Source organism: Grus americana, chromosome 8, assembly GCF_028858705.1.
Source record: "Grus americana isolate bGruAme1 chromosome 8, bGruAme1.mat, whole genome shotgun sequence".
In the NCBI taxonomy this organism is placed as follows: Eukaryota; Metazoa; Chordata; class Aves; order Gruiformes; family Gruidae; genus Grus; species Grus americana.
This window is the reverse complement of record NC_072859.1, coordinates 6,281,854-6,301,425: the sequence shown is the minus strand read 5'-3', so window position 1 is coordinate 6,301,425 and position 19,572 is coordinate 6,281,854. Positions and strand designations below refer to the sequence as shown.

Here is a 19,572-nt window from a genome sequence, read left to right as displayed (position 1 = left end):
AACCACTCCTGTTTTGTATTTCAAAGTCCTCATTTATTTCTGACATTAAATTTGGACCCATAGCTGAGCAACAAAGACAGAGAATAACAGGAGGAATCTGAAGTGGAAAAAATCTGGGATCCCTGCCCCTAGCCCATCCTGTTCCTCCTCCGTCCCCCAAACCTTCTAACCCACCGTTGTGTCTCCCGTGTTTCCAGCCCTTTCACACCCGCTTCTCTGTAGCCGTGCCAGACGCAGGGTGTTGCGCTGGCCTTGAGGATAACCCTCCTCTTGGCCATCCAGCTACTCTGGAACTGCCTCGCCAGCCTTGGCACCTTGTTAGCAGGCAACAGGTCACGCTTACTTTGCATGTGATGAAGATGACGATGCGGTTGCCTTCCTTTTCACCAGAACGGTGACCCACAGAAGCAAAAGCCCCCTGTGTTATTCCCACCCTCCGGAGGTCATGGCCTGGCACGTGCTGCCATTGCGGTGGGAAGCCTTGCTGCGTGCCAAGAGGTAGAGTTGGATGCCAGGAGCGGATGCTCTAGTGGGAAAGGACAGGATTTACTGAGTTAGCCAAGAAAAAGAGTCGCAGATTATATTTTCAGGGAGGAGTACTGGCTGGATGGGAAGCAGTAGGAGCTACGGACTATTGGCCAGTGGGATCTGGAGAGCTTTGCTGCTGCTAACTTTCATCTTCCCTCCTGTGTACCCTTAATGCGAGAGGACATTTAAAACCTGCTATCACTATTTGGAGAATGGAAGGAGACTCTAAAAAGAGATGCAGCTAGTCTGAGTCTCAGGATAATGGAAACGCGATGTCTTTCTGGGCCAGAGGCGCAGGAGATGGTGCATAACGTTTGCTCAGAAGGCTGTGTAAAATGTGAGCTAGGGCGAGGTGTTTGGTTACAAGGACCATCACCACATTTGGCGTTCAGCTGGCTCCTTTTCTTCGGTTAGTTTGAGCAGAGGTGCCAAGGCATGAGCAGGTCCAAAGTGTAAATTAGCGTTTTGCCTGATAACGGAGACATTCGAGGCGCATGTAAGCGTGCATCTCCGTGCTGAGACCCACTTTTTCGGTGCGTGAACGGGGAGGTTAAGTCCAAATTTTCTAAATTGTGGTGGTGAAAAAAAACCCAACAACCCACTCCCATTTCTGAGTGGTTGTACTCTATATTGCAAAGGCACGGCAAGTGTTCTCTGCTGTTGCCTCCAACAGCGTCCGCACGGCTGCGGGGATCGCGGCTGTCCGGGTCCCCTCCTCCCTGCTGTGAATGGGAAGTGCTCAGCTGAGCGGTCCTGCACCGGTTGCTATGGAAGTGCCTGTGAATGACGGAGATGTCCTTTCAGTAATTTTTCACCTAATTTGATTTATGGAGGAAGAAGGAACTTTCCCACAATCATTTTTGCAGAAAGGCAGAGTCACTGGCTGTCATTACCAGCCGCGGAGCCGGTGAACCCTGGTTCGGGTCTTGCACCCTCTGCTTCCAAAAGCCAAAATTGGGGGGGGGCACACCCCAATCACCTGAACATCGCTCTCCCACGGGGAGGTCATGGTTCCTACGAAGGAGGAGATGTGACCCAGTGGTCTCTGCTGTGGCTGTCAAAAGCAAAAGCCATCCTAAAGCCAACCTTCCTCTGGCTGTCCGGAGTTGTCAGGGTGGGCTGAGTAGGGCAGCGAACACTGAAGGTCACCAAAACCGCAGTTACTTAGAGATGCAATTCTTCCCGTAAGTAAAATCTTGCCGGTTTTATGGGTCCAAGTTAAAACCGCTCCAAGAAAGCTTGTGAAGAGTAGAAGAGGTGGGGGCTTCGGCCGCAGAAGGATCAGCCTGTGCCCGTTTGTGTGGGTGAGCGGTTCTGCGAGCAACTTTGCCTCCCCCGGCGGTGATCGAAATTCACATCTTGAACTTCTTCAGCACGTGCAAAGACCGAAGCGGGTGGGAGACGGTGTCCTATCTTACACTCGAACACAAAAGCTAACTGCTAGCGGCAACTAACGCAGTACGAGGGGAGCAGGATGATCTGGATTTTCCCTTCTTTGCTTTCCCATCGCTGAGGAGCGCTGCCATTCCCAGCTCAGCGGCAGGATTTGCCGGAGGCGGCGGCCGGTCGCGCATCGCTCCGTGTGCCGGAGGTGGCGGGCATCGCCTTGGGTGGCTGCGTGGGGACACTAGAGTCCTCACTCGGGGAGTCAGGGGAGCCTGGGGTAATTAAATTAGGTTGTACTGTACATAGCCCTCGTTAGACAAGTCCCTTCAGGAGATAGAGTAGAATAATAATGACACTTATGATGGGTTCGGAGGTGGCCGGTTTAACGTCGCCCTTCGAGGTCTCTCTCGTCTTCTCAGCCGTAAAGCTTAACCGTGCCGGGCGGTTCAGCAGGAGGACCGTGCTGGTCTCGGACTGGGCTTGTGGGGTCCTCTCTGCGGGAACCCCCCCTCCCACAAAGACAAGCGGGCACCGGCTGGGGGCACCCTGTGCTAGTGGCAACGGTGACTACTACACCTCCGTGCTGATAGCCCGCGGGTTCGGGAAGCTCTCGCGGAGGAGGCCGTGGCGGCTCACCGGGTAGCTTTGCAGGGTGGCCATGTTGATGGGCGGCCCCATCTCCTTGTAGCACGCGGGGGTGTAGGTGACCCTCTCGCCCCCGTTGTGCACCATGTCGGCAGTCCGGATGTAAAAGGGGGAGCCGTAGGGGGAGCAGGTCGGGCAGTAGTTGTGAGCCCCGTGCTGGTTGAGCTCGCTGAGGGGGGGCGCGGGGCTGCCCAGGCCGTCCACCATGCGGGAGTTGCAGGCGTTGCACGTGCCGAGGTGCGAGTGCGTGGGAAGGTTGGGCTCTTCCTCTTCCTCCTCCTCCTCCTCCTCTTCCTCATCGGAGTCATCTTTCTTGCAGCAGTAGTACTGCGCGAAAGGGAAGGGCATTACATGAGCAGGGGCGAGCAGCTTGCGGGCAGATTCGGCTTCACAGCCAGTGCTGCCACATCCTCGCTCCCCAAGAAACCCTCCGCCGGCCTCTCGCTGCTCCGCTCCATCACTACCCGGGTCCTGCAAGGCAGCAGAATCCGTAGGAAACCTGGCCAGGACCTGAGCGTGCAGCAGGAGGCAGCTGCCAGGGAACTTGTCCTCTCCCCTCCCAGCGAGGATTGCGAGGGGAAGGTATTTTACCGTGCCAGCTGGAAACTCCTCCAAGTAACCGCTGTGCTTTTCATCACACAGGCGCTGCTGCATGGCACAGACTTCACATTAACTTTTAAAGAGCAGGAGGTTGTAGCTAGCTGTTGTTGAAAGCCTCCTTGTTTAATTTACGGGAGCGGGGGGGGAAGAAAAAAACCCAACTAAAAATCTCCATCTGGTCTTGCAAACCCAGCCAAGCCTACACCCAAATTAGCAAGCACTGCAGATCCTCAAAACCTTAGGGGAGTCCTCCCGCACCGGGAGGAGGGAAGGATGTAACTCTGCAGCACCCGGGGGAAAAGGGGGTTTCAACTCCCTGCCCGTCGCGGGCAAGACGACCCCCCCTCCACCCCCCCCGAGACCCCTCCTGCAGCAGCAGTTTGGCCCGAGGAGCAGCGACGCTGCTGGGGTTCCTGGTAAGGCGGGGGATGGCCACGGCGCTCACCTGTAGCCTACAGTAGCAGAGCACGGCAATGATGCACAGTAGGATCACCGTTGCTAGGATTCCCCCGGTGATAACAACGGTTCCCGCTGTCATCCGACCGATTCTCCATCAAACTCTGAAAGGCAGGGACAGAGGGACGCGCGTCACCCTGGAACACGAACCTCACCTCCCCGATGGCTTTGCCATCGCATCGCAGACGTGATGCCCATGAGGCATCCCAAAATATCGCATCCCCATTCCTCTTCCCCCCAGCTGGGAAACTAACACCCAGTATCACTCTCCTCTTAGTGAGGGGACGCCTGAGATGCAGCAGCACGTCCCATCGCTGCCTTGGGGGCTTTAGGAAACAACCCCCCGGTCCACCCACAGAGCCCCCACCCCTTGCTGAGCCAAAAGGGCTGATTTCCACCCTCCCGGCGGAAAATACAGCTTCTGCTTCAAAACGCAGAAGCAAACCTGGGTTTCCACCGGCAAAAGCCAAAGAGGAGCCTCTGAACTCCGCAACTCTGGCATTCTGAGCCCAAAAACCGCACCCCGGCTGCCTGCCGGGCACCGACGGGTCTAACGTGGGCTTGGCATGAGCCAAGCAGCCCCCACCACCATCCCCGTGCCACGGGAGCCGGGGGCTACTTACGTTCAGTGACGGAGGCGTTGGACCTGGAAGGAGCAGAGGGAGAGGTTAGCCGTGGCCTGCCAGCACCCCCCCCGCACATTTCCCCGCTTCCCGAGAATTTGCCTTGATTTGGGACCTGCGGTGAGCCCTGCTTCACGTCCTGCATCCCTCTGGGATGGGACTCAGCACGTGCCCGCGCCCCCGGGAGCCTCCGTGGTGCAAAAAGCATTTTGGGTCCTGCGGGTGATGATGTTGTTGTTGTTGTTGTTGTTCTTTTATTATTTCCTTTAGTTTCAAGCAGGGAAAGGAGACATTTCCCAAGCTCGGAGAAATACTCGGCAGGACAAGGCTGTGCTACCAGCAGCTCGTGATTCACGCAGCTTCGCAGGGCGAAGGTCTGGCTTACTCAGCACTTGGCCTTTTCCTCTTTAAAATTAATTACGGAGGAGGCGGATGCATCACCTCGCAAGCGGACAATGTTTTACGTGCCGCTGGGAAAGGGGCTCTCCCCTCCATCCCCTCCGGGGCAGGCGAACCCCAGCGTCCCCCCGCCACCCCACGGGCACCTACCCGGAAAAGGACAGGCAGGGCGTCACGGTCACGCCGGCCCCGGGGCGGCCGGCCAGTACAGGCAGCGCTGCATGGCCACGGGGATACGCCGGCAGCCCTGGGAGAGAGGACAAGGAGATAAAGCCACCACTGTCAGCTCGTCCCCCCTGCCCAAGGGGGCTGCCCAGTGTCCCCATCCCCGCTGATGCCACCTCTGTCCCCGTGGTGGGGCTAAATAAATTGCTTTTTTAGGGAGATGGCCAGGAAACGCGGGTGCTGCAAAGGTGGGTAAACCCAAACTGCCAGGAAAGGACCATCCTGCACCCGAAACCTGCAATTTCAGCAAAAGCGAGACACTTGCACCCAAGAAGCGGGTGCACCCATCGCCCCCATCACCCCCCACCCTCCGGCGATGCCCGGCGCAACCGCATTTCATTACCGGCCCCCCGCGTCCCTCAGTGCCTCGGCCAGAGCAAGGCTAATTGATAGGGCCCAAGTGCCAGCCAGTTGCAGCCGAGGAGATCTAATTACCCGCTCGCCACGCGGCCCTAATTGACGGAGGGAGGTGGCAGCTTCCAGATGAGACCTACCCAACTCTGCCCCGGCCCCTCGCTGCTGCGTGTGCTGGCGGGCACCGCGGGGAACACCCCCCCTCCCCCCAAAAATCCCCCACCCTCCTCACTCCGCTGCAGTGATTTGCAGGATCTTGCCTACTGCAAATTGATTTTCAGCTCTCGGAAAGTTCCTGTACAAAGCCAAAAGGTGGGCACGCATTGGATTTCCTCCTCGAGCCGCTCTCACACACGAAACAAAGGAAAAAAAAAACCAAAACCCTCAGAAATCAATAGGTCCATAACCCAGCTAATATCTCCATCCATCAGGGGACCCGACGCGGAGCTAATAATAGACCCCGACACCTCCGGCTCCTGCGCCCTGTTACCAATCTGCACCTCGAAACACAACCAGGGATGGCGGGGAGGGGGGACACAGGGGGAGGCCTTCCATGGAGTTATCACCTCCCTGGGTGGCATCCTTAACGGGGAAAAGCTGATGGCGGTGGCTGGAAAAGGCAAACGTCGACCTTCGATGACCCCCCGAGAGGGACGTGCCGTGAGCCGGGCAGTGATGGATGATGCAGGCGGCCGTTCGCATCCAGAAAACTTCATTTCAGGGGAGCTGTGATTTGATTTAGAGCTCGGAGAGCCGCATCCAATTAGCCCGAGGTTTGGAGCGAGCGGGCGGCCTCAGAGAACAACCCCGGGCGGGGAGGGACCGGCCCTGGGGACCCTTTGGTCACCTCCGAGAGCCGCACGTCCGACAGGCGCTGCCTCGAGGACGGCCGGGCTTCCACGTGCCCCATCTCCGGCATTCCCGTTTCTGGGGTTGCCGGGATCAGTGTTTCACCAGCCCTTCTCAGGAGCCAGGCTCCTGCTTATTAAAATAGAGAATGTTAAAACAAAACAAAACAAAGGCAAAAATTAAAACACTAAGAGAAGTGCTGCTTTCCCTCATCAGCCCACCTCCATTTTCCATCCGCTCCCCGCAAGCACATCCCAGCCTGCCGGGAAAGGGGCATTTTGGGCTCGGTTTTCCCCAGGCTCGGGCACCGCACAGCCCCACCGCCCCATCCCGACAAAACGCCGTACGTTTTTAGGGGTGCCCTAAAAGCTTCAGGCTGCGCTGTGAGCCTCGCCCCGCAGCGGGACGGGATGCAGAGGCATCGCAGGGGGATGCACAAGCCGAACTCCCCGGGGGCGCAGTCCCATTTCTCCTTCTGCCTTAAAAAGGGAGTTGAGAGTCGCTTAAATATTTAAACATCCCACGCTGAGCGGATGCCTTGGCGCTCGCCGCTCACCTGCGCCTGAGCGGCTCAGGGGAGGGGGCTACGGCCCGCGGGTGGGCGCGGGGACCCTCTGGCCCACAAACCGTTGCTGAATAAAATCAGGATTTATATGAGTGGGGCTGCATGACCCTCCCCGCCCCTCGCTGCCTTTTGGGAAGCAATTCGAGATGCTAGGCAGCGGTGGCACGCTGTCTCCGGAGGGGACGGGAGCGGGCAGAGGGAGGGTCCCCGGCCGTATCGAACTCCTCCGGGCAGGCGTGCAAAACCGCTTGCTGCAGAGATACATTTTCTTTAATTGATGTTGCCTCGCAGCGCAAAGTTACGGCCTGAAAAGTGACTCTGGGAACGAGCGCCATCGCAGGCTTCTAAATTTATTCTCCTTCAATGACGTCCACAGCAGATTTGCACGGTTTGCAAGTCAACGGTGAGGTTTTTGCCAGCCGCCAGCACTCTCAGCCCAGCTGAGAATCTCCCGTCCTGTCCCACCCGCCCTGAGCTCCCCCCGCCATCCACCAAGGGTCGAATGCTAACAGGAGACGCGGGAGCAGGTTTTAGGTTCGGGCAGAGCACCGGCTATTAGCCACGAGCATCGTGCCAAGCCTCACCGGCGAGTCCTGCCCCAGCCCGGGCTCTGCTCTCCCGGTTTTGCTCTGCAGCTCATGGGCTAATTCAATGAAATGTCTGCCTGGTAGATTAGCCCAGCCGCTGCCTTACCAGAATCATCTCCCCAGGCCTAATTGGAAAAAGGCAGCATCAGGGGCTGCCTTTGCAAAACAGATTACGGCAGCAAACAACAGGGCAGCTCCCGGGTGGCTGCGTCCTGCCCCGCGCGGGCTCAGCCTGGTGGGATTCGGGTGGGTTAACACACGGTTGCAAACCTCGGTGAGGGGAGGGGGATGCGAGCGGCACCCAACTCCGCTCGCAGCGGGGTGGGTGCACGGGGAGGGCTGAGACCCTGCAAACTCATTGCACGTTGGATAACTCTGCCCTGCAAGAGGACAAGCCAAGTCGTGGGCGAGCAGAAACGAGGAGGCACCCTCCCCAAAAAGAGCCGAGCCCAAATGAAATTTCACTCGACAAGCGATGGCAACGCGGGGTACAAGAGGATGCGGGGGGCTGCACCCAGCCGACAGCCCCCAGCAGCCCCAACAGTCGCTCCCAGGCTTCTTGCCCACATCCCAAACTACTGGGTCACTTTGAAGCCTTTAAACTTTTAATTAAGGGATCCACGGAGGTTGCCAGGGAGCTGAACCTGCTGCCCATCCCCTGCGAACACTGACGTTTGGCGGAGTCGCAAGTTGTCCCTTTGATTTACCCTTGCACGGAAGCTTGCTTAACCCCCATCATTTTTGGGGGGGGCCGGGCCGGGGCCAGTCCCTTCTGACTTTTGATACTCCGATAATAAATATATTAAGGAAAAAGCATCTTTAAGTCATAAAAATCACCCGTGAAACTGGGTGACCGGAGCAACCCCGCTCCCTCCTGCGGCAGTAACACCCCGGGTGTTTTGTGTGACTCGTTTCGTACGCGAGGCTTCTTCGTGCCGCGACGACCCCTTCGGTGCCTCGAGCCGTGCGGGGTTTGGCCCAGCACTTTTGCAAGGGCGACGTCAGCCAACGCCCTGCTCCTTGCCACTGCAAGGACAGCCAGGTCGCAGGGGTGACGCCGTCCCCCAGCTGAAGCTCCGGCGATTTGCAGTCGGTCATCAAAACCGACAATCCCGTGCCTTGCCGCAAGCCTGCCCTTGCGTTCCCTCCACCGCCCGCACCGGCTCCCCGCTCCTCCCCAGCCAAGGGATGGGAAAGAAGGAATACCGACCAGGTGTTGAAACCAGCTCTTTTCTTGCGAAAGCTTTGCGGACAAGGCAAGATATTAATTGCAATTAACAAAAATCAAACCACTTCAAGGGTGGAAGCCACCAGCCTGACCCCAGCTCCTGGGTGGGCACGAAGGGCTGCGCTCCTCCTGCGAATGCCGCGTTCCTGACCCACCGAGCCCAGGACATCCCCGACCCACCGAGCCCAGGACATCCCCTCTCCTGGCCGTCAAACTCTGCCAAAAACCACCTTCTTGCCTACGCAGGTTCGCCCCCTCCCACACCGGGCCTCATCCTGCCCTGCAGGAGCCCAGGAGACCTTCTCTGCTGGCAGCAATTGCCTTTACAGCCACGTAGGGACCGAGCGTCCCTCTGATCTCCGGCAGCACCAGGCACGCGAAGCCTCGGCACATCCGTAACCCCGCGGAGACCCAGACTTTTGGAGCCTGGGACTTCTCAGGAGCGGATTACACCGGTATCTCGTTACTTGGGCATCTCATCTACCCTTTATCCCCTTAAGCGACTACTCAGATCCTGTCTCGCCTGCCTGGATTAACTGAAGCCACGCGCAGGGGACAGAGGGACACGGAAGGGACCGTCCCTCCATCCCGTCCCTGCTGAGCACACACACCACAAAGCCCACGGCATGGCCGGGGCGATACCTGGATCGGGCAAGTTCCTATATAACTACAGCCCTTTTGCAGCCCCTCCTCATCACAGGACAGCTTAAAATCCAGGGCAGGAAAACGACACCTCCCTTCTCATCCCCTCGCACATCTCCTACCCACTGCGTTTGCTCGGCCGGCTCCTGACCATCCCAGCCCGGTAGCCGCGGCGGGCAGGCGCGGCCCTGACAGCCCCAGACACGGGGACAGCGTCAGACGTGGGCAGCCCACGGCGAGACGCGGGATGGAAACATCCCCGGCCTGACCCACACAGCTCATCTCCTGCCGCTGCGCCTGGGGTCTCTCCCGGGGCCGCTCCCAGCAAAATCTGTGGCCGAGCCCAGGCACGCGTGCCACGGAGCCGCTCCGCCGTGGTCCCAAAATAACCAGGACCAAAACTGGCGGCATCAAGCCAAGTCACGCAGAGAAGGGCTTTTGATATTACCCCCCATGTCGGATCCCTGTGGGCTCTCCGGAGCCAGCCAGGTCCTGGGCAGCATCCCCACCGTGGGCACTGTCCCTCCCAGTGCCCAAATATCCCCTCGCAGTGGGCAGCCGGGGCAGCAGCACCTGTGCCGGGAGCGGAGCGAGGCCGTGGAGAGCCGGGATGCTGAACGTGCTCCAGGTGAGACCGACCCTTGCCAAAAAGCCAGAGCATTTCACCGCACAGGAGCGCCAAAGGCTTGGGACGATGCGCACGGCTGGCGGAGAGCCGGAACCCGGGATGGATCCTGCCGTACGGCGGATCCCAAGCGAGTGTTGGCCCTGGAGGACATGGCACCAGAGAGCAAGGACTTGGGTGATGGGAGCTTGGCTTGTCCCCTCCAGAGACAGGATCTCGGCGTGGACTTCACGGCTGCCGATGCGGAAGGGTCTGAGCCGGGTGTAACGGGGAGCCGGGGTGGGAAACTGCAGGGAAACCGGGAAGCCATGTCTCGGGATGGAGGGGCAGGCGACGTGTTATCCCAGTGGCTCTGCCTCCTGAAGGGCACGTCCAGGGGTGCAGGAGGCCAGGGGCTCCAACGCCAGCACCACGGGGGGCTCCAGGCTCCCAAAATAATTGTGATTTTTCCATCCAGCCCAGAAAGCAGCTGGTGAGCGAGGGCAGAAACTCAGGTGGGGCAGCACAAACACCAAACCGCAGTTACTTTTCCCTTCCCCACTGCAAAAAATACAGTTGCTAGTCTTAAAAAATGCAATTACTAGTCTGAAAAAAAGGTACCTGTTGTGGTTCTGGTGAATCTGTCAGGGAGGAAGCGGGAGAGAAACAATTTGGGGGCTTTCCTGCTGAGACCTTGTCAATCAAAATGGGAACTGGTGCCTGCTGGTGCCACCTCCCCAATCCTGCTGGGCTGGATGGATTTACACCCCGTGGTGTCCCCAAGTCCCCTGCCACAGCAGCGCCCGGGTGTTTACGCTGCACGGCACGCGACATGGATCCTTGTGAGCACGGAAAGGAGCGGGAAGGGTTGTTTGCTTCCACCCCAACGTCACCCTTGGAGTTCGCACGAGCTCATTGCACCCGTTCAGGTATCACACGACCGGCAGCGCGACGGGGCCAGCCTCCCCTCGAGGATGCTCTGCTGCTCATTCCCAGCCCCAGGAGGGTATTATTCCAGCACCCTCATTGCTCCAAAGGCGAACCTTCACCTTGGCACCCACTTATTTTCAAAGCAGCGGGCTCTTCCCATCGGGGCGAGGGGACGGAGACCTCGGCTGGATCCCTCCCTACCCTGGGGGCTGCAAACACACTGTGGAGACACGATCTTCTCCCCGATTTTCTCACTGCTCCACCGCAGGAAGGTGCACGCTCTGCTCTCCAGCAGGGCTAATCCCATCGGGAAACGCAGGGACACCAAACGCGTCTTTATCCCAGGTGCAAATTGGAAGAGGGAGTTCAATCCCAGCAGAGACATCGTGCAACACAGTCCAGAGCATCCCCAACAAGATCTAACCAAGCACAGCAGCAAGTTTCCTGCTAAAGATTTTTTCCATTAAGGTAGTTTCTCACCGGCTTTCTTTGAAACAACCCCCAGGGCAGCTTCTCCTGCAAGGCACCACTTTGCTATCTCCCTCCCTGCCCTGGACATTGGTGCCATCTCGCCCTTTCCACCTCGTTTCCATCACGCCCAGGAAAATCCTCTGCCCAATTTCCACCCGGACCTACCCACGCCGCCCCGTCCCCGTTCCTCGCGGCGTGACGTATGAAACATGACTTGTGCAAAACCTTTCTGTGTAGCTGCAAGCTCTGCTCCCGAAAGCAAAGCCCGAGGGAAAAGCTCTGGCTGAGGCTGGAGCCTTTGTAATCCTGCCAGCTTCAGCCCTCCCGGCACGGCACGCTTGGGCAACGCCGCCTGAGTCGTGCGGGGGTGGATCTGTCGTGCCTCAACGTCACCAAACTTATTTGTTTTGCTAAAATAAAATATAAAATAAATTCTCCTGCTCAACCCCTGGTTTTAACTCGTGCCCTCCCTCAGCCTGGATAATGCTACGGGGCCGGTGGGGTGGCTGAAACGGCGACTGTGTCTTTGAGGGATGCTGCTCCCCGGGGACACACAGGGGATGTCCCCCCCCCTCCCCGTGTCCTGCCAGCATCTGCCCTCCCGCCTGCCTGCAAGCGTGCCAGCGAGACAGCCACCGCAGAGGGATTCAATTAGCAAAGACGTCATTAGGGGTAAGTGGACCGTTTACCAGTTGGGTGGAGTGAAGGAAGAGGAGCTTTGTGTCTGACCAGGAGGAGAGGGGCCAGCAGCATCCCTCTCGGCTCGCGAGCTCTTTTAAAACCCCGTTTACAGCCAGGAAAACTCTACGGATGTCTGTCAGCGATGCACCGCGCTTCCCCTTTCGTATTTCAGTGCTCGCCTGACATCCATCTCCCTCCGGCCGCGGGGCCAGCTGAGATCTCCCCCAGCTGCCCACCAGATCCAGGTGTGGGTTAAAAAGGCCACGGCCATCAGCATCTCGAACACACCAGGAGCCCCAAACCAGCGCCGCTTGTATCTCTGCCCACTTCTAGCCGGGCAGGTGCCCTTCGGCATCAGGGAGCAGATAACCCTCAGAACACCGCTCCTCCAAAAAAACCCCCAAGCCTAGGACTGGTTATAATTCAATCCTGCTCCTGAAGTAGCCACAAACCTGCCTGGTGCTTGGGAAAAGTCCTTTTTTTCATGGGAAAGGGAGATGGAAGGCGCCGTGGCCCGGCCCAGAGGAGGAGGAGGGCACGGGGAAGCGCAGCCTCTTCCTCCGCATGATGCAAGACCTGCTGCTCCGACTGTCAGCATCCCCCCGGCATGTTTGCTTGGAGTAGAAACAGAGATTTATTTTAATGACTCATTAAAGCCTAATTGCATTCAGGCAGCAATACAGAGAGAGGAGCCTCCCACGTGCGGCAGTACTACAGTCAGGAGGGCTCTCAAAGCCTCCCCGAAAGCGCAAGGCAGACAGACTGTCTCTTTTCGGTGGGGCCAGACAGCAGGGCCAGGTGCCGGCTCTGGAGCAGCGTGGCATCGTGGTCGGGATCCAAAAAAACCAACCCAGAAAAGTCTCTGTTTTTCTCTTCATTTGCCTCCATCTGCCCGACGCGACGGCCGCCACCGGCTGCTTGTCCCTTGGCTGCCCATCTCCAGAGCCTCAGGCCAGCAGCTATTTCAGAAGCTTGGCCACCTCCTAGCCTTAAGGACATGCGTGTTTTTAACTCCCTTGTGCTTTTAATGACCCTGTACCAGGAGCAGGGAGCTCGGCAAGGTGGGATTTGTGCCGGAGCCGCAGCGGGTCGCCTCGGCAGAGAGCCGGACACGGCACAGGGAAGGGATGAGCTCCTCCTCTCATCTCGGGAGCATCCTGGGCAGGAGGGAACAAGGTGGTCATGCTAAAAACCAGCCAGCTTGGGGGGGAACCAGCCAAAACCCCACTGCCTGCAGTCTAGGTACCTCCTTGCTGCTGACACCACCCATGAGGAGCTCTGGGGTCTGCCTCCTCTGCTTTTTTGGGTGCCCCAACTGGCTTTGCCCAAATAACTCGTCCTTCCCGGCAGGACGCAGACCCAGCGACAGCCACGTCACCCATGGGGATGGGGCTTACGGCCACCCCGACCCCCAGGGATGCCCATCCCCAGGACGCACACTGGGCACCCGGGGTTACAGCCCTGCCGGTGACCACTGCCTCTCCCCGGCATCGTTCCACCGAAGCCGGCAGAGATCTGGCCCCATCCGCTCCTGCCGCTTGCGGTAGTGCTCAGCCCTCCTGCTAATCGCTTCAATTAGCAGAGGGAAATCTTCTTCCCAAGGTTTCACTGCCTGGCTCCTCGTGTTGCCCTTCGTCCTGAGCCGGGCAGGTGTAAAACCCTGCCACCGGGGATGGGTTACGTGAGCACGTCCCCTGCCAGCGGGTCTGGGCAGGGAAGCTTGTCCTGCCCTTCTCCACCCGCACAGCTGGAGCAGATCATTGTTACCGACATCCCGCTTTCTCCCCTCGGAAAGCTGTCCCACGCAGGCACAGGAAAGCCATGGGCTCCCCTCCCCGCTCCGCGATTCGGACGCCTGTGGTACCCACGATGGTCCCGACCCCATGCCGTGGGAGGACAGCCCGTTTGGGGACAGCCACCCCACGGGATGGGCACGGGCCCCAGCCGCAGCTCTGCTTTCCAAGCCGATGGCAATTCACCCCTCCGGGACGGCCCATCCGGCGGGATCCTGGTCTGCAGCCCGTGGGCTGTGCGGACCCAGGGAAAGCCAGAGCCGCACGTTGCTCTGGGCTGACGCAGGGGCACAGTGCCCGACCCCAACCCCACTGTTTGGGGTAAATCCAAGCAGAGTCACTCCAGGATCAGGTCCAGGAGTGACTTTTCTATAAAGCCATGGGATAATCTCACCCACGGTTGCTTTACAGGACCACTCGCTTTCCTTTGAGCCACCACATCCCAGCAATGCCGCCAGACATGAGTCGGCTTTGCAGAGCTAAACTCTTTTCTGGATTTCAGACCAGCTATTCTTTTTTTTTTTCTAGTTAATTTAACACATGGTGGGGATACAGACACATCCATCGCTCGAGATGCTCCACCTCACCCAGCCCATGCTGCCCGGTCAGGATGGTCACGCACACACCAACACACGCGCCCAGCGAGAAGGAAAACCCGCTGTGAAGTCTCTTAATGTCTCCTGCAAATGAAGTGTGAAACACACTTTCAAGAAAACAAGGGTAACGGAGCCTCAATAAATATTTCATCCTGGTGGGAAAGCAGTGACGGGAAGGTCGGGTGGGCAGAGATGCCAGGAGGGATGTGGGGGGGGGACAGGGATGGAGGCTGGAGGGGCAGAAGGGGGAGGCAGCCGGGGCAGGGAACAACGGGAACACCACGGCCTGACCTTATTTCTGTTTGCCGCTTGCCCTGGGGGCTACTGGGTTTGAGGCATCGCCACAAAGCAGACCCCCAGAAAGGGGAGCAGCTCTTGTGCTCCCGTTCGTGCCCGGGGCTAAGGTCGGTGATCCTGCTCCAGCCGGGAGCCGAGCTCCTCCGAACGCCCCGTCCTAACACTTCTCAGCAGACGGGTAGCTGCCTGGGTCTCCCGTCGGTCCGCACACCCAAAATGCTCCCACACAAAATGGCTGGAGGATGCTCGGTGCTTCTCCGGTGGGGAAGGTTTGCCGAGCGGAAAATCCTCCACACCCGATTTCCAGCCCGTTAAGGATCTTTCGGGCTGGAGCCGAGCGGGGCCGGGCTGCCTCGCCTCACCAGGGCTCCAGAGCCAGCTCTCCTCAGGCCTGCAGTTGGGCTGAAATCCAGCGCTTTGGACAGAGACGGGAGAGGATCTCACATCCCAGCGGAGACGGCGCTGGAACGGGATCGGACTCGCTGATCCGATGTTCACCACAATATCGGGAACAGCGTCCTACTGCCGCTCTCCGCTCTTGGCTTCTCAACAGGTGAAAAAGCCCTTCCTAGGAAAAGCCTTTTCTCCCCCCTCCCTGGCAAAGTCCAGGTTAGAGCCCATCGGATCCTGTGGGAACGACACTGAAGGCCAACCAGCAGCCCCAGTACACCCAGTGTCCCAAAACAGCAACACGGGGAAACTTGGTGACTTGGACGAGTGAGGGGCAAGGCTGGGGGAGGGAAAAAAACCAACCCCGGTAATACAAGCCTCCATCGGGGTGGAATATTCCACCGCACCTTAGAAAATCTCTCTGCTGGAGAGACAATCAATAGCACGCAAACGAAATCCAGCTGAAAACACTAAATGTTTCCACATGCCCTTTTGGAGGGAATAAAATCCTCCAGCATAACCTTAGGAGAAAACAAAGGCCGGGCGAATAACTCGAGCGCAGGTCTCCTTTAATTACCGCAGCACGGTGAGAGATAAAACAGAGATCCTTCGGAATAAACAAAAGGATTTGATTTCCTCCACTTCAGCAAAGGCAGCTACCATTTCCGCGGAGAGGTTTGGTAGCGAGGTTGGGGATTTGTCGGGCCGTCATGCCCTTGCTGAATGGCAAGGCTTTGGGCTCCCACCGAGGGAGCAAGAGGCTGAGCCCCGGGCTTCGGACTTTCAAAACTTCACCCGGCTGTGAAGAAGTACGGTTTAGAGACGGGCAAGCTCAGTCCTACCCACCCGAGCAGCCAGAAGAGTTAACAGTGCCTTAAAAAACCCAGCCTAACGCAAAGCTGGAGCACGTAACCCTAAGAAAATAACTCAAGATGTTGCAGGGAACCACAACCCCGGAGTTTTGCCCGGATGAGGCCGCGGTGCAGAGGCTCAGCGCAGCCCTGGGATGCTGGGAGCATCCCACCCGTACATCCCAACCTGTCCTGCCCGCAGCCCTCCCCCCCCCCCCGGGCTCCCCTTCCCACCGCAACCCCAAATTCAAGCGAGCCCCTTTCCCTTACCCCGACCCTTCTGCAAAGCTGCGGTGCCCGGGGAAGGGGGAGGACGGGCAGGGCGCCGGGAAGCGGGCAGCGGGATGCCCGAGCCGTACCTGGGCGCCCGGGCCGGGCAGGAGCGGGCAGCGGCGCAGGCAGCAGCGGAGCCGGGTCCGGCAGCACCGCGGCGGCTTGGCGGGGCACGGGGCGGGCCGGGCGGGGAGAGAGGAAGGGGAGGACCGGAGGAGGGTAATAATAATAACAACAGCGGTAATAATAATAATAATAATAGGAAAAAGAATAATCACCGGAGCGGAGGAGCGGGAGAGCCGAGGCGGGTCCGGCCGGCGGGGGTGGAGGCGAGCGGGGGAGGAGTTTGCCCGGGGGCCGGAGCTGCCGCCCCCGAGCGCCGCCCCCGGCCCCGGCCCCGCACCGCCCCCGGAGTTTGCTGCAGGGACGCGCGGGCAGGGGTTTGTCCCCCCGAAACTCCTCCGCGGGGCAGCCAGGCTGGAGGCGTCGGGCAAGGGCCCCCTCAGCCCCCCGGGACGCCTGCCCCGCGGGGAGAGGGCAGCGGGGCGCCTGCTCGGCCTCCCCCCAGCCCACACCCCTGTGCCTGCAGCGCTCCCCGGGGGGAGCACACACTGGCAGCATCCCCCGAGTGCTCCCAAACGCCCGGGTAACCCCAGGGCACTAGCAAACATCCCCAAGCCAGCAGCACCCATGGGCACCCGAAACCCACCACCACGGCCTCCCTGAGCACCCCCGGCTCCATCAGCGTGCCCGGTGTTACCACCACCACCCCGGCCCCGCACCAGGGGTCTGGAGGCTCCAGCTCTGGCTTGATCCATCCCACCACATCCCAGGTAATGACACCCTTCTGGCTGCCAGCACAGGCAGGGATCTGGTGCCACAAACAGCCGGGAGAAAAAAAAAAACGCATCGCACCGCTGCGAGAAGGATGAGCTGGGGCAGGGTGGGGGAGCATTCCAAGCCTACCCACCACTTTTCAAACAAGGTTACCCCCTTCCCCATGCCTCTCTGTAAAACAGAGCCGACCTTTAGCATACATCGGCTTCCCAGCGCGAGGCCGGCAGCACTACGGGCACTGCCTGCTCTGCCGGAAGCTCGGCCCATCGCTGCAGTGCCCAAAGCACATGCCGGCACCGGGGAGCCACAAACCCATGCACACAGAAAGGTGTTGCCCCCGGTGTTTCCAGCTGCTGGGAAGCTTTGAGGCTCCAAACCAAGAATTTAAATCTGGGGAAGGTGCAGCTTGCAGCTGGCATCGCCTTTGGAAACAGAGAGCTGCTCGCCTCTGCGAGCTCCAATAAAGATAATCGAATCTCATGCCTTGCACCGCGAGCTGACCGCTGCAAGCACGAGGATTACTGTACGAGGAGAACATGTGTTTGCCTGTTTCTCTTTGATTTTGATCTCTATGGGACACAAGAGCCACTGTGAGGCAGTGCAGCTTGGTGGGATTAATGCAAGACCTCTGCTACAGCAAGTCAGTTGAACCCTGCTGTGCCTCAGTTTCCCCATATTTAAGTCAGGGACACCACCGATACTTTTCCTCTTTGTAGAGCAAGCTCTAAAGCTGGGGAGAAAACACCACTCACCTTCTCCTCCGTCACCTTGGCCGTCAGTCAGGTCATCCCGTTGGCCACGGATTGCTCTCCCCGTTTTCCCAGTCCAGCCCTCGCAGCTGCTCGATGCCAGTGCCAGGAGCCCGACCCGCTGATTTCTCCCCAGGATCCAGCAGCAGAGCTGAGCCGGGAGGGGATAAACACTCGTTTGGATGCAAACGGCTTTGCGCCTTTAGCAAAAGGGCAGAATGAATTATGAAATGCAAAGGCGAGATAAGTGGATCCTGTCACAGCACTTAGCCTCCGTGCCGCAGCATCTAAGTGCTTGCCGGCTGCGGGCGAAGGGCTGCGTGGCACACACGTACACCCACACACAGCGCGGGCTGGGAGGGAAGCCTCCCTATTCCCCTGCCGATAATAATCCTCATTACCGACTCTGGCACATCAGAGGACTGGTAAATACAGAGAAGCATTGAGTGAGAAAAATGAGCACGCGAAGTATTTCTGCAGAGGGTAGGAGAGAGGCGTTTTCCCTTAGCTGGACTTCAGAGCTGCCAGAGGGATGTGAATCAGAGACATCCAGGCGAGCATGGAGGAGGAGGAGGAGGCCAGAAGTGAGAAAGTCATTTCCTGGGCTGCTCTGGGCAGGATGCGAGGAGGTGATGACAGCTCAGGATGCAGAGAAGTGGCTTCTCCCCTCGGCAAGCGCTGCCAGGGCCACGGTAGGCATTATTACAGCTAATTCAGGAACTGACATGTTGACACGTTGCTGTTTCCATGGATGGACGTGGAAAAGAGTTTCTTTGGGATTAAGGAGTCACTTGGCTAACGCTGGGCTGAGATTGCCCAGATCAGGATCAAGCTCCTCCATCACCACCGTGGCTCCCGGCCTGAAGCAGGCAGGAGCTGCAGAAGATCCCAACAAAGCGAACGCGAAACAGCATCGCTCCGGCAAGGCAGGGTTGTCAGCTCACGCAATTTCGCTGCCAGTCTCATTTCCGCCCCCCCCCAAGCCATGTTTCCTATCGTCATTTTATTATGTTTTAAAGCAGCGCACAGACGACCAAACAGAACGTACAAAGTGGGATTCCCACCTTCGTGGTGGCTGGGAAAAGCTTGGAAACGGGAGCGCCAGATGCTCCGCAGTGGGGAACAAAATTAAACACAAAGTTGGTTTTTTTCATTGGATGGGGTTTTAAATAAAACACATGGTTTGGGAAGCCAAACTGGTGCGTTTGGAGCGCTTGGGTTTAGCGCCGCTGATAAACTGCACAGCTCAGCCTGCTCAGGCCCCGGGCGCCCAGGTAGCCTGGCAATACGGGGATCATAAACCTGCCGAAATCACACCCTCCGCAGTCCTCAGACATTGCAGTACCCACGTGTACGATTGACTTTAAAGCTTATAAGTATTGCAGCTAAACTCATCTCAGCTCGGGAAGCTCGTGTGAGTTTTATGAGGTTCCTTCTTCCTGGTACTGAAAAGGATTTTACTGACTAGATTTAAAACAAAACCATAAAATACTTTTATTCCCTTCTGTTTTTCTTCTCTTGTAGAAACCTAAGCCCACAAGTTTCAGTACTGCACACCGATACTTCACTCCCTTATTTGTTAGGATGATGGTTCAGCTAAATAACGCAGCGAATCCTCGCTTGGGTCCTTCTCCAGCAACACCCGCACACGCGAACCCTGCAAGACTTCCACATCCGTGTGTACACGCTCGGCCGTGCTGCGGAGAAGCCTGGCGCTTGCGGGTGCCCTTGCGTTATTACACCTTACACCCGCGCGCTTCAGCACATCAATAATTTCCTTCCTGTTCAGGCAAGCGTTTCCACTGGCCCAAAACGCTGATGCCAGAGGATGCTCAGAGCTGAACCCGCAGCTGCTGGCATGGGAATTTATTTTGCTCAATGTTGGAGCGTGCTTTTATTTTCATTTTTAGTGCGTCTGGGACGGCTGTATCAATCAGAAAAAGCCTGACAGTGCAAAATACCGTCCCTGCCAGTGTCCAGCCTGCTCCTCACGGGTTTGAAGCTATCTGGTGG

General features: G+C 58.2%; 1 protein-coding gene across 5 annotated transcripts; it reads right to left on the bottom strand.

Annotated features, from left to right (window-relative positions):
- Positions 1-142: 142 nt before the first annotated feature.
- Positions 143-17,691, bottom strand: FAM163A (family with sequence similarity 163 member A). Of its 5 annotated transcripts, XR_008578055.1 has the most exons (6): positions 16,252-16,374; positions 4,788-4,884; positions 4,239-4,261; positions 3,605-3,719; positions 1,508-2,886; positions 143-526 (listed from the first exon to the last, which is right to left on the bottom strand). XR_008578055.1 is itself a non-coding variant. In XM_054833710.1 (5 exons), the coding sequence occupies exons 4-5, from the start codon at positions 3,695-3,697 to the stop codon at positions 2,485-2,487; spliced, it is 495 nt and encodes a 164-aa protein (XP_054689685.1). In that variant the 5' UTR covers positions 3,698-3,719; positions 4,239-4,261; positions 4,788-4,884; positions 17,563-17,691; the 3' UTR covers positions 143-2,484. The 5 variants fall into 5 exon arrangements, 4 of the variants coding, with proteins under 4 accessions (XP_054689685.1, XP_054689684.1, XP_054689687.1 ...); XM_054833710.1 differs by lacking the exon at positions 16,252-16,374 and adding an exon at positions 17,563-17,691 and having other exon boundaries at positions 143-2,886; XM_054833709.1 differs by having other exon boundaries at positions 143-2,886.
- Between the last annotated feature and the right edge of the window lie 1,881 nt (positions 17,692-19,572).